The 14,113-nt window shown below is 35.4% G+C and overlaps 2 protein-coding genes across 2 annotated transcripts; one reads left to right on the forward strand and one right to left on the reverse strand.

Annotated features, from left to right (window-relative positions):
* Positions 1 to 507: 507 nt before the first annotated feature.
* LOC115963707 (probable inactive purple acid phosphatase 27) lies at positions 508 to 7,882 on the forward strand. Its single transcript, XM_031082824.1, has 12 exons — positions 508 to 1,063; positions 1,961 to 2,052; positions 2,466 to 2,532; positions 2,634 to 2,753; positions 2,957 to 3,049; positions 3,256 to 3,382; positions 4,156 to 4,237; positions 4,323 to 4,455; positions 5,572 to 5,777; positions 5,890 to 6,015; positions 6,679 to 6,988; positions 7,406 to 7,882. Exons 1-12 carry the CDS (start codon positions 866 to 868, stop codon positions 7,709 to 7,711), a joined length of 1,860 nt encoding a protein of 619 aa, XP_030938684.1. The 5' UTR covers positions 508 to 865; the 3' UTR covers positions 7,712 to 7,882.
* A 247-nt stretch (positions 7,883 to 8,129) lies between these two features.
* On the reverse strand, positions 8,130 to 13,725 carry LOC115963710 (snurportin-1). The gene is made up of 7 exons (XM_031082835.1): positions 13,260 to 13,725; positions 12,970 to 13,156; positions 11,855 to 12,105; positions 10,955 to 11,069; positions 9,640 to 9,732; positions 9,241 to 9,384; positions 8,130 to 8,736 (listed from the first exon to the last, which is right to left on the reverse strand). The coding sequence occupies exons 1-7, from the start codon at positions 13,598 to 13,600 to the stop codon at positions 8,620 to 8,622; spliced, it is 1,248 nt and encodes a 415-aa protein (XP_030938695.1). The 5' UTR covers positions 13,601 to 13,725; the 3' UTR covers positions 8,130 to 8,619.
* Between the last annotated feature and the right edge of the window lie 388 nt (positions 13,726 to 14,113).

The following is a 14,113-nucleotide window of genomic DNA, read 5'->3' on the forward strand; positions in this document are numbered from 1 at the left end:
ATCAAAGATTGGTCTGGTTGTGTCATATTTGTGTTCTAATTTTCTTTAAGTATTTGACCTTTGTATACTTCATCCCTTACCATATCACACCTTCTTGGTGGTTATAAAAATGACACTTGTCTTATAGCTGTGGATCCACTTGCCTTTTTAATTGCCCTTCAAAGTAATTGTCTCCCTTTATCCCTCTATTGACTGGTTGTTCTTTTTTTGGTACCAAATTATTTAATATCTTGTTTAGATGATGTGTTATCTATTTTCTACACTGTGTTTCAACTATCAATGGGACACCTATCATTCTCTGTTCAAGTAAATTTCATATTTATATAGTAAATATATACAAAAATCTTATCAAGATCCTATTTTTTTAATAGGTTAATCCATTTTTTTTTGTTCTAAAGACATGATAAAATTTCACAATATTTTCACTGATTGTGTTACTAAACCCTCTTTTAACTTTTTTTTCTTTTTTAATCATTGATTCAAATTAATTACATAACCCTTTCAAATATATATAACAAAGAAAATAGGAAATCTTTGTCGGGTAAGAAAACCAATACTGGGAAACAGGAAACATTATTCCCACGTAAAGTTACGTAACACTTGCAATTTGTAAGGTTTTTCCTTTAAACTCCAAAAAACCTTTCTTGCTTTCTTAAACTTCAACCTACCTTTCTCTGCTTCTTAACACCAAATGAAATTTTGGAGTAGAAAAAGAAAAAAAAAAAGTCAAACACGGAAAGATAATTAAGACACAGGAATAATTCTAGGAATCTAGAATAGCATATGATCATCTAGATTATATGTACAAGTTATATATATTAAGGTCCTGTGGTCAGAATCATATTTTTAGGCTTCAATTACAGACATGGAAGAGAGGTCTAGTTACCTAAAGTTCTTCAGGGTTGTGGTTCTTTTTCTTTTGGGGTTGAGAACTAGCTCAGCTTTTTGCGTTGTTGGGTCGACTGACGAGCAGCCACTGTCCAAAATAGCAATGCACAAGGTCACTCTTGGTCTCCGTGAATCTGTGACCATTAGAGCTAGCCCAGTTGTTCTTGGGTTACAGGTACTTACAAATTTCATTTCGTAGTCCTACAGCAAATTAAAGATTATAGAAGATAATCATATGATAATATATGTTAATCACGTGCATTTGTATTCGGTTTACAAATTGCTTATTTGCTAAAAGTGCTTTATAAAAATATGGGAAATGTTTTTTTTAGTGCGGGTCATTAAAATAAACTCCAAAAAAGCTAGCTCTTCTTGCACTTGCCAAATCATTTTGTAGCAAAGAGTCGGACCAAATGTTATCATGATATGCTTGATATAAGAACGAGATGAGTTTATTAGATTGAAAGTGATGTGGGGTTTGGAATTTAAGTAATTTGCTTTAGCTCATTAATAGGCATAAATGTTGTATTTAATGTACAAAACTCTCACGTTTGCTCGATTTAGAAGAGGTGATCGGTAGATAACGTTACCCCCAATTTTTCAATTGAAGATGTTGATTTCCATAGCTCATTAATAGGCATAATGAATCTCAACCAGATTGTCCAATTTAAGTGGCACAATGATTATACCAATCATATGAAAAAGTGATTGCTAGTTTCCCTGTTATATGATTTATATTGTGATATATTGATGGTCCATAGACTTGATTTGATAGGGTATAAATTTTTTGACTAAATTGAAAATTGTACCCTTAGACTTTTGGGTCATTTTGTTTTGCCCCCTAACATTTAAGAATTTGAATTTGGAACCTTAACATTATGTAGTGTTTTGAAACAAGACAATTCATCCATAACCATTGATGAGGTAGCCATAAAATTTTGGATTTAAATTGTTAACATTATGTAGCATTCATCATGTGAATCTCATAGAACTTAGATTGGTCATGTTCAAGCTTTTATTTCAATGTTCAAATATAGAGGTATGATGTGTGTTTTTCTATGTATGATTACAGGGTGAGGATACTGAATGGGTGACTGTGAATATTGTAAACCCAGATCCATCTGAGGATGATTGGGTTGCAGTTTTTTCTCCAGCAAACTTCAAGTAATGTGCATCTCTCTATATATCAGTATGAACAGTCTAGCACTCTAGTTAATTCTCTTCTGTACTCAAGATTGAATAGAATAGAACTTATTAACTGGGCTTTTCAAGAAGTGAATTTTTTTCAAGATTTTCACCAAGATGTAGATTATGGTAGTAGGACCGAAGTTGTGTCCAAAGGAATAATGCCAAAAACTGTTTTTTTTTTTTTTTTTTTTTTTTGGGGGGGGGGGGGGGGGGGGGTTTGTTAATGCATAATTGAAAATATGACTTTGGATAGAATTAAATAGCAGAAAAAGAATACTTGTGATCACTAGTCTATTGACGAGCCATAGCCAACCCCAAATGTTGGAACTAAGACTTGGTTGTTATTGTTGTAATGCATAAATTAAAGGAGTTTTGTTTTGGAATGGCAGCGCATCAACCTGTTCACCAGTGAATGATGAAGACCAGACTCCATATTTATGTTCAAGCCCAATAAAGGTGTGTACCATGGGGATTGTAGAATTGGGATTGATGGAGAATGTTAAAAAGTTTGATTTTTATTTATCTAACCTATGTGATATTTGGTATCTTTGTTACAGTACAAGTATGCAAATTCCTCCAGAACATACACAAAAACTGGCAAAGCTTCTTTGAAGTTCCAATTGATCAATCAGCGAGCTGATTTCTCATTTGCATTGTTTTCAGGCGGTTTGTCAAATGTGTGTAACAATTTTGATGTTCTTGTGCTTCATAAATTTTTTTGTCTTATCGTCAGAATGTTATTGTTTGTCTTCTATCTTTCTCACCTTAAATCTTTGTGAAGTTGCATACTTTTTCAATGCTACTTACTGCCTCTTACTTTCCAGATTAACGAATTTTCATTCATGTGGACTAATGAGTAATTATGTTATTGAAATTACAGCCTAAACTGGTGGCAGAATCAAATTTTATATCATTTGCCAATCCTAAAGCACCTTTATATCCACGCCTTGCTCAAGGGAAGTCTTGGAATGAAGTAAGTTTATTCATATTAAAGGATCCTGTAAATTCTTCTGTTGAATGTTGAATACTGGGTCCCAATTCCTGCACAATATGTTTACCAAAAACAAAATTGTTATTTTTTGTTCCTTTATTTTTTTTGGTATTCCGTTTTTAGTATAGTTTGGGCTTGTTGGGACATGTACTAGCAGAAATTTGTACTCATTTTTTTAAGATATGCAGATGACAGTAACCTGGACAAGTGGCTATAGCATTGATGAAGCTGTTCCATTTGTTGAATGGGGCAAAGGAGAAACTCAAACTCAATCCCCAGCTGGAACATTGACAATTGATCAGAACAGCATGTGTGGTATGATTCATTTCATCTATGCATGATTGCACAACACTGCCTAGTTTTACTACAAATTGCATTTCGATCATGCAATGCTTTATCCATTTAGTTCATTATTTTCAGAGAGAGCTTCTATTTATGACAAAAGAAATTGCATTTCGATCATACAATGCTTTATCCATTTAGTTCATTATTTTCAGAGAAAGCTTCTATTTATGACAAAAGTCCTTGTTTAATTACTTAACATCTAAATTACTGAACTATCGCAACTCAATCATCAGTTTTTAGTGGCATTTGAGAATGAAATTCAGTGAAGGATTTGACAGATTCTGAAAAATTATACTCTTAGTCCTTAATATTTCAAGATTCTTCTGTATTTAAAGTATACTTCCTTGTTCCTGAATTGCTAATGAACCATGTTTCTTGAAGAACTTATAATATTTCAGGACAAACCAAGTCCTCTTATTTCTCCTTTTGCCTTGAAAGAATAGCCAATAGAGTCTTCTCAATAAATATTACTTCATTGCACCCATTTCTATTCCTTATTAGAATATAGCAGAATGTTTATGCTTCAAAATCCTACCAATTCATGAAATTATATATTGTCAGAATTGCTTATTTCTTCTTCCCAATTGAATTTGTTTTTATTTTCAACCACTTGAAATATAGGTTGTGCATGAGTTCTTATCCTTCTTAAGGACAAACTGTTGAAACAGACTTCATTGCACTATGATAGTTCAATTAAGTGGGTATGCAGTGTTGCATAACCAAAATTCAATGTTATTCTATAGGTTCACCTGCACGGACAGTAGGCTGGCGTGATCCTGGTTTCATACACACAAGTTTCTTAATAAATTTGTGGCCTAACTCAGTGTATGTACATAATTCATTTCCTTGAAATTGAAGTATCCTTAAGTGATGATAGTATCTGCTAATGATTGTTATGATGGTATTTCAGGTACACTTACAGGATTGGCCATGTCTTATCTAATGGTTCATATGTCTGGAGCAAATCCTATTCTTTCAAATCATCCCCATATCCTGGACAGGACTCCCTACAACGTGTAATAGTATTTGGCGACATGGGGAAGGTATCATTGAGTATTGATGGAATGAAGTTTTAAATTTTAACCAAGGAAAAATACACTGATCAAAATGGTCACCTTTTGTAAGGAGAAATCCATTGCATCAAAAATTTACAACTACAATGTCAAGACGTCTGTTAATGTAAACATCTACTAAGATCTTTTCTTCTCACAAGAAATATAGGCCAAAGTGATGAGATATGAGCTTATACTTTCAACCGTAGTAATTTCCTAGTGCATATAACTATCTTTGGTTTATTGATTTGATTAGATTTTTCCTCATTGCCTTGAGACACTATATTTCATTATTTATCCCATATAATAAATTCTTGAGGCCATAGGCAACAAATATCATTATATGCCCTGAATTGACGTAGTTGGAGGATTGTCTTATCATCTGGGTTTTAGAATTGAAATTAAATCACATGCTTCTTCTCCTTCTGTGCATTATCATTCTTTTAGTTGATTTTGAAAGTCGTTTACTTTTGGGATTTACTTAAGGAAGGTTCAATAAAATGCAAACATATGTTCTGCTTCCTGACTCTTTAGTGTTCTAGCTTTGATTACTAGGACCAGGGGACCAAGTTGATTAAAAGCCATGATATTTGCTACAGATTTCCATGAATCCATATACATTTATTCATTCTGTGCTTCCAAAATATATAGAAAAACCTCTTGAGTCCCATTTAGACAACAGCTAATACAGAATGATTAAATGTGCTTTTAAATATTCTTATACAAAGATATAGGACTAGATTAAGCTTACACCTTGAATCAATCTGCCAACCTTGCTAGCTCTACATTCATTGTACATTTTTCAAATAGAATCAATAGATCAGAAATTTTTATAAAAATAAATATAAAATAGATGGACACCAGCTGATATATTGACAATTTGCAAAATGGGTGGAAAAGATGTTTCTGAAAGATGTCATTTGCTGATTTTTAAACTAGATAGGAACTCACATTAGGGAGGGTGCTTAAGAACCCTTGTTTGGAGTTTAAGACTCAAACGCAAGCCCTTCACTTGCAGTTATGTGTGTCTGTGTTGTTAGCTAAATTGAGTTTCTTGCACATTACAGATGGCAAAAAGTTAAGTTCATCTGTTCTTGTATCTTTCAGGCTGAGCGTGATGGTTCAAATGAGTACAGTGATTATCAACCAGGTGCATTGAATACTACCGACCAACTCATCAAGGACTTGAAAAACATTGACATAGTTTTTCATATAGGAGATCTTTCTTATGCAAATGGATACATCTCACAATGGGACCAATTCACATCACAGGTGGAGCCCATTGCATCAACTGTCCCATATATGGTTGCAAGGTTTGTAAAAAATGTTCATTATTTGTGTCCATATATTGTCACCTAAAATTAGATTTTTTTTTTTTAATTACTTGATGATATTGGTTAACATATCTTGTATTTGATCTCGCAGTGGTAATCATGAACGTGATTGGCCAAATAGCGGATCCTTCTATGAAAATATGGATTCAGGTGGGGAATGCGGTGTGCTTGCTGAGACCATGTTCTACTTTCCTGCTGAGAACAGAGCCAAGTTCTGGTAAATTGAATATGAATTTTTCAAGTTATCTTATGCATTTCTAAGAATGTTGAAATATTAGGATGAGGCTCAACAATGTAGGAAGGCACCCACACACATACATGGATAACCTCCCTTCTCAAGAATACATGTAGAGAATCCTTCGGAACTAGTACACAAAAGAAGGTAGATTAAGTACAGATAGTTCGTCAGAAGGTCACTCCACCTAATTACCTTGCCATTGCGCTTATCCACTAAGCTTTTGGTGACTCGGTGACAATATTACCTGGTGCTATATTTATATATATATATATATATATATATTTATAACGCACCTTTAGCAGCTAACAACGGTTGGTTTCCTCAAGTTAAGGTTCACATGTTTTGGAGCAAAGCCATATCTTCCTTTATGGCATATTGATATGTGTGAGAATTGAGATGTGCCAGCACACACAAATTCTCCTGAGACATTTAAATTTGCAAAGCATTGTTATTGTCTATTTTTATATAGCCAGTTCCTACGAGAATGGTAGGTGTGTTTGGTTAGACTAATAAGGAGGGGAGTTGAATTCCTGTCATACCTTGTCCCACACATCAGTTTGGTTCATTTTATCCACCATCCTTTGTTCTCTATAGAGCAGATAATTTTAATTTGAGATATCAAAATTTTAATTAAATGTGCAGGTATTCAACAGATTATGGAATGTTTCACTTCTGTATAGCTGACAGTGAGCATGACTGGAGGGAGGGAACGGAACAGTACAAGTTCATTGAGCATTGCCTTGCATCTGCAGATAGAAGGAAACAACCGTGGTTAATCTTTGCTGCTCATCGTGTTCTGGGATATTCCTCAAATAGTTGGTATGCCCAGGAAGGATCATTTGAAGAGCCAATGGGAAGGGAAAGCTTGCAAAAGCTATGGCAGAAGTACAGGGTAGACATTGCATTTTATGGCCATGTCCATAACTATGAAAGAACATGCCCCATTTACCAGGTATGGCTAGTAAAATATATACAGAGAGGTTCTATGAATTCCATGCAAACATGATTACATTCCGTGGCTTCATCCATGTATGTGTAGATTTTTTTGTCAGGCACACATATATGCAATTCAGAAATTTTACTTTGAGTTATTTAGCAATATATGCAACTCGTGCCATACCATCATTCAAGGCTGCATTCCATCTTGAACTATTAATGTCTTAGCTGCATTAGAGAAGTTCTTATAGTACGAGCTATAGCTGGTCTTTTTGAGGATACTTTACTCCTTTCCAAATTTACACTTTAAGCAATTCCCAACTGCACTGTTAAATATGTTAAGCCAATCATACTTTACCATTAAGCAATACCGAGTTTGAGATCACTTCCATGCCATTTTTCTAATTATTTTTCATCAATGCTGGCGATGCAGAATCAATGCGTTAATTCAGACAAATCACATTACTCAGGCACCGTGAAGGGAACGATCCATGTTGTCGTTGGAGGGGGAGGTAGCCACTTATCAGAATTCACCACAGCAATACCTAATTGGAGTATTTACAGAGACTATGACTGGGGCTTTGTCAAACTAACAGCATTTAATCGCTCTTCTCTCCTCTTTGAGTACAAGAAAAGTCGTGATGGGAAGGTGCACGATTCCTTCACCATCTCAAGGGAATACAAAGATGTCCTGGCCTGTGTTCATGATAGTTGTGAACCAACCACTTTGGCCTCTTGAATCGTACCTTGAATTCTTCTCTCTTTTTTGTAACCAAATAAAAAAAAATCTTATTTTTTTTTATTATTTTTTAGGAAACCTATGCCAAAAGTGTCAATCCTTCCATTGATGTAACATTGTCAATAAGAATTGTTAAAGCAATAGAAATTATGACTTCTTTTTTTTTTGGTTGTTATTAGAGACTCAATACCGGCTGCTGTGCTAAGACATATAACCCAAAGCAATGGCTGGAACTGATACTAGACCAAAGTTCAAAAGAAGAAAAAAGTGAAAGAAAAATCATCAGTGATACCTCCTTGTCCCATTGATTGTGTTCCCTTCCAAAACTAATATTGTTGTCAAATCACCTTTTATTAATTAGAATATGATACCAAAAAATAAATTTATTATAAAAAAAAAAATAAAAAAAAGACCAGGAAGAGGATGTTGATTCTAATTAAAAAGCAATCGTTGTATCCAAGCTCCTTTAACAAAAAGGACAATTTTTTCTCCTTTCTTTTTCATTTTTGGTTCATTACACACCCATTTGACCTATGAATTATACAATGGGAAATAAACCTCTACTATTCCCCTCTGTCCATAAGTGTTTGTGCACTGCCAAAATACAGCTCCTTTAATCTGGCAAAATTCTTCACATTTCCATACACACTTATGATTCTGCAGTAAGTGGCTCACAAAGACATACAAGCATATAACCAGCCCGCTAGATCCAACCAAAATTCTCTAGCTATGACTGCCACAACAAACATCTGATGCATAGGAGCCAGCTTCTGTATTGAACGACAATAAATGGAGAGGCCTGTGGGAGAATGAAGTGCCTAAATGATCCCATACATAACATATAGCTTGCTATTTAACAGGCAAAGGCCAAGGAATGAAACTCCTATCACTATCTTTGACAATCACCATCAACCAACCATCTCCACATCATCAGGTTTGTTTTCTTGATCACTTAATGAGCTAATAGATGCTAGCAGATCATCAATTCTTAGAGGAGAATGCCGAGCCATATACTGGAACATAACCTGCAAGTGTAAACACCAAAAAGATTAAAAGAGAAAGCCATTTTAAGAAACCGCTTCATGTGAATATGGTCAGATTGTCAAAAATGTGAAGGCAAGGAGACAGAGCACAGGAAACTAACTTTAAAAAAACATAGACACTAACTTTGCAAATATAGTGGTATTCACAACCCCAACAGGAGGAATGAGTGCCAACTTCAAATCACACAGAAGGGCAAGCAAATAAATTCCCTCTCGTCTTTTAATCAGTATACAATAAGGAAATAATCTTCTGTTCTTTTCTTTTAATTGAAACCCAATTTTATGACACAACAAGGGCGTAGGTAAGCTTAACAGGACAATAGTGATGCAGGTACCCTTAACCTACCTTCCACGGGTCAGTCATGAAACTATCCCAACTCCCTTAAGGGTTAAAAGGTACTGCTTATACAAATTATATGGCATTCTCTTTGCATGTATCTACTTCAACCAGTTAAGAACATAGATAAATGTATAAATTCTACTAACCTTGGAGTAACTATCTGCAAAAGCACGTGCTCGATTGGGCTTGCCAAGATAATGCAAATCTGCCTTCTCAAGCTTCCCATCCACAAAATTCAATCCTCCATCACCAACAGCAAATCGCAGAAGATTCCCTGAACACGACTCTGTCTGGAATATGGGAGAAATTTAATATGTATATACTACATAGTAAGGAATCGGCTTGTTAAACCCACCAAAAGGAAAAAGCCACATAACAAAATAAAGCAATTCACTCATGTAAATATGCATAAATTTCTAGTCTATTTATAGGATGCTCTCAGTAGCTTTTAGTCCATACCAGCAATCATTTGAATCAGTTGCAACAACACTCATCACATTATACAACATGGTTAATCATTATTTTGAAGTCTACAATAAACAAACCTGTTCTATAATGGCCCGATCCAAGCAGCCAAATACTACAGGAGGATCATCTGATGTAGACAAGTTCCCATTATCTTGTAGCTCCAAAACTACCTGATCCAAAGAATAAATAAATAATCAGCCTCTTACAATACATAACCATCTTTTTTACAAATAACTACAATACGTCTCTAGAGACATTTTATTTATATATATATATATATATATATATATAAGTAAACATCTCTAGAGACATTTTACATATCAACAGGCTTTATGAGGACATGTAAAGATCTATTTGACCTTGAAGTCTACATTTCTATAAGGCATTTTCTTCAACCTAGTCCACAAGATCAAACTTTCAAAAGAACATTGATGATCATCACCTAGCATGATGCATATTCCAATTTCGAGAACTGTTTATCAGAGTTCACTGCTGGTACAAATTAATCTTTTATCACAAAGCATTAACTTAAAGATGAATGATAAAAGAACTAACCTCAAGTCAACTTTATATATATATATATATATATATATATATATATCACCAGCAAAAGGATGGTATCAATAATGCCCATTCTAGCACCATAGCAGGGCAGAAGAAGGTATAAACTAAATGATTGAGATTAACATGTGGCTAAAATTTCAAACTCCCCTAGGCTGCCCATCCAAACAATACCTTTGATCCACACCATGAATTTAGCTGTTCAAATTTCAATGTGACCAACTCTTAATTAATGTTCACCATATGACATTTTTATGTATCCAAGCATCTAATAATGGAATGCTGTGAGAAGGACATCAAGGATTTTGAATTTCAAAGTACACATATCTCTACTCTGACAAACAATATGATATCAAAACAACATTAGTTCAACATTATATACATATGAGAATAGTATTGACTTTAATATCTATCATCTCCTGTTTGGTTGACTTTTTTTTTTTTTTTTTGCATGAAGCGATAGGTAATTTGAGCTGCAGGGGTTTCAAACCCAGGTTCACACCACAAGGAGCCAGACATACAACGAGGCCATGTGGCATATCCTGTTTTGTTTTGTGGAAAAACCATGCCCTTATATAACACGAAACATGGAATAGAAAACAACAGAGAAAAGCAATATGAAGATTTTAATACTAAAAGGAAAAAATTATTGCCATAAACAAAGTGAATGCAGAGTAACACAGAGAACCCCAAAAGTTGTCATGAAAATATCTGTTCAGCACACATTTTAAACATCTGATGCTTTGCATAACACAACACAATAGTCCATGTCCAAACTTCTTAAGTTTTAGAGACTGCAACGCAATAGGACAGAACTCAGTGACAAGATACCTGTTGTTGGCTTGGAACCTGTCCTTTGCTATCTGTGTCAATGACATATTGACTACAATTCTCATCCTTCCAAACTAATGCTAGTGGTGTATTTCCAGTCTGATAATGGGCATGCCTAAGAAAGAAAAAATGCAAATGGAATAAGGAATTAAAAAATAAAAAAGGAATTTTTTTTCCTTGGTAATTAACTAACATACCCAACAAGATATGAACCCACGGCCTTACCCACCACCCCATACTTATGGAGATTAGAAGTGCCATCGGGCCCCCAAAGGAATTCTATTATTCATAACCGAACAAATACAACACATAGTAGGTACAATGATATGGCAACTATGGATTTAAAAATTGTTCAAAATTGAAATGAGCAACAACAATGAGACACATGCTATAAGTGATTGGACATTCATGATGATAAAAATGTGCTCCCTTGCACACGTTTGTGCCCAAGTCAAATGATCAAACAAGAAAGCAGAAAATGAAGAAAAATGATCATGTACCCATGAAGAACACAAAGAGGGGCATGGTTCAACAATGTGCATGCATCCACAATAAACCAGAGAAAAAAAATCATCTAAATTATCAATCCCAGCCCAAGTCAACAAACCCCACATGTAATAAAACCCTAATGGCACCACAAAATAGCATACATATCCGAGCAATGCACTAGAACTTCCTAATCCTAGTCAAGCAAGTAACTCACTAATTTAGCAAGCCCAACCCAATTTCACAATAGTAAACAGTTCATACAGGCACTATCATCCTATGATTTTATTTATTTTTTCCTTTTTTTTAATTGAAATTAACCTATAATCACATTCATAAGAATAACTCAGCCAATCTAACAATAAACATTCAAAGCATTTAACATTGTCCATGCTATAGAAAAAAAGGTCATACTTGTTATAAAACAACAAACCATCCTTCACGTAAGGGACTGCACCAGTATAAGCTGCAGATAGACCAGCCTGGTCACAATTGTACACCGGAACTGGACTAAATCTGTATCTATGATACTGCGAAGGTGGGTCACATGCACCAGTCTCCGCAAGCTTGGAGCTCAACCAAAAGAACCTAAACTCAGCCGTGCAGTCATAGAGTGAGTACTCCCGCCAGCACACCATGTCTATCACATAGTAAGTCTGATCCGACTGCAAAGTCACAAAACCCAATTATCACAAAATCAAACCACAAATGCTACGGCAGATTTATTTTGAGAAAGCTTTTGCTAACAAGTTTAACACCTGATTAATGAATTATGCATGCAAACTAATGAATTGTCCTTTTTAAAGATCTATTAGAATACTTGTTAGAGGATTAAATTCACCCTTTCTCAATCAACTTAAGCATTTGGGAGACGTGATATTATCATGGTATTAGAGCAAATGGTCCTAAAGTTGAATCCTATCTCTACTCTACCTCCCCATTTAGAAACTGTATTCCACGTTTAGTTTGGACCCACACATGAGAGAGAGTGTTACAATAAAGAATGAATATATTATCAACTTAAGTTTTTGATACAATTGTTAATTTATTAAGATCGTTTAATATTCCTTAACATGTGGCCTTAAGGCACTCATTAACGAGCTAAAAGGCATGGACATGGGTACAGGTATCACAATGAGACACGGAAATTTTTGAAAAAATAGGACACAAATACGGCAGGACATGCCCATTAAAAATATTTTTATTTATATTTTCTATATATAATTAAGCATTTATTTTTCACATAATGTTAAATATATGTATCAAGTTAAAAGTAAATATTTAATTTTCAAATGCACTATTACCATTCAGAGCATGAATGATTTCTTTGTTTTGTAAAAGGGTATTTGACGCCTCTTGTTCTCATCCGTGTCCTACGTATTTTTTACACACAGCTGGGACACGCGTGTCGAATGTAGACACGGGTACAGCACCCCAAATGAAGTATATGTAAGAGGAAAAAGTGCATTGCAATTCATAATTGAACAATTACTAAGTAAAAGACTTTGCTAATCATTATGTATATATACCTCATGAAAAATGCAGTCGAGTATAGAATAAGACTGAGCAGAGCCTGAGGAATCTTTAGTCCTAGCTCCACTAGGCAACGCAGAAGGAAAATGGTGCAGCATCGAACCATTTCTCAACCTACTCACTGTCGTTCCATTGCTCGACACCACAAAGCATCGCTTCCCTGCTGGCCTCGCAAACACATACCTACATATCAAAAACAAAACAAAACAAAACTTGAATTTAAATGTGGACATTTATGTGTGCATCGAAAACTGTGTGTGAGAGAGAGAGAGAGAGAGAGAGAGACCAGTCTTGGGGGAGTTGATCAGGGACGTCGATCATCCACTCGGGAAGCATGAGTTGTCGGGCGAACCATTTACGAGCTTCGGCGCCTTTCAGTTTCGAGGCGTGGCGAATGTCGAGCTCTTTCGGTGAGTCTGAGGGTTCGGGTTCGGGTTCGAGTTCGGGTGTGGTTTCGGGTTCGGGTTCGGGTTCGGAGTGGGGGTTGAGGAAAGAGGCTAAGCAGCGAGCTTGGTGTTGGGCGTCGCGGCGGTGCTGTGCTTGACGCTGTAGGGAGAGTTCCCTGCGCCTCTGTTGATCGGAGATCGCTGCTCGCTTGAACGGACGGCGGAGATCGTGTGGTGCCATTTTGCTCTGCTTCCACCTTCGTCCGTGAACCTCTTCTCTCCCTTTTTTTTTTTTTTTGGTTAATTTGAAAAGTAAAGGAAATCGTTGTTCTGCTAGTAATTGTACCGGCGATGTTATGTTGTCATGTCAACAAGGTGTCGATTTCAAAATCCCTTTTAGTATCGCTGTAATAATTCTTTCTTCTTTTTATCTTCTTTTTTTTTTTTTGGGGGGGGGGGAAATTACGATTAACCACACAACATTAGGCCCAAATTTTACTTTGGCTTTTCACTATTTTAAAATTTGTTACTTTACTCATTCAAAGTTGGCTCTATTATGTAGATGTTACTTACCTCACTATTTTTAGGTTGAAGAACTCTTTTTAAGACTAAAACGTAACATAAAACATATTTAAAAACTCTTCTAGTGGAAGTGTTCTTGATCAATCAGGGGAGTGTGAACGTAATGGGAGGAGCAATTTTGTGGCCAAAAGATGCCCCAAGGTGGTGTTGACGGCTTGTTGGGAAATGCTGA

The sequence above is a fragment of the Quercus lobata genome, chromosome 10 (genome assembly GCF_001633185.2).
Source record: "Quercus lobata isolate SW786 chromosome 10, ValleyOak3.0 Primary Assembly, whole genome shotgun sequence".
In the NCBI taxonomy this organism is placed as follows: domain Eukaryota; kingdom Viridiplantae; phylum Streptophyta; class Magnoliopsida; order Fagales; family Fagaceae; genus Quercus; species Quercus lobata.

What these genes read in the sequence shown, in the direction of transcription:
- LOC115963707 (XM_031082824.1), top strand. Translation starts at nt 866, where the DNA reads ATGGAAGAGAGGTCTAGTTACCTAAAGTTCTTCAGGGTTGTGGTTCTT. An exon ending in TTTCAGGCGGTTTGTCAAAT is followed by an intron (nt 2,754 to 2,956) that starts GTGTGTAACAAT and finishes TTGAAATTACAG; the next exon opens with CCTAAACTGGTGGCAGAATC. An exon ending in AAGGGAAGTCTTGGAATGAA is followed by an intron (nt 3,050 to 3,255) that starts GTAAGTTTATTC and finishes TAAGATATGCAG; the next exon opens with ATGACAGTAACCTGGACAAG.
- LOC115963710 (XM_031082835.1), bottom strand. Translation starts at nt 13,600, where the DNA reads ATGGCACCACACGATCTCCGCCGTCCGTTCAAGCGAGCAGCGATCTCC. An exon ending in GATCAACTCCCCCAAGACTG is followed by an intron (nt 13,157 to 13,259) that starts GTCTCTCTCTCT and finishes TTTGATATGTAG; the next exon opens with GTATGTGTTTGCGAGGCCAG. An exon ending in ATCGGGCCATTATAGAACAG is followed by an intron (nt 9,385 to 9,639) that starts GTTTGTTTATTG and finishes CCCATATTCCAG; the next exon opens with ACAGAGTCGTGTTCAGGGAA.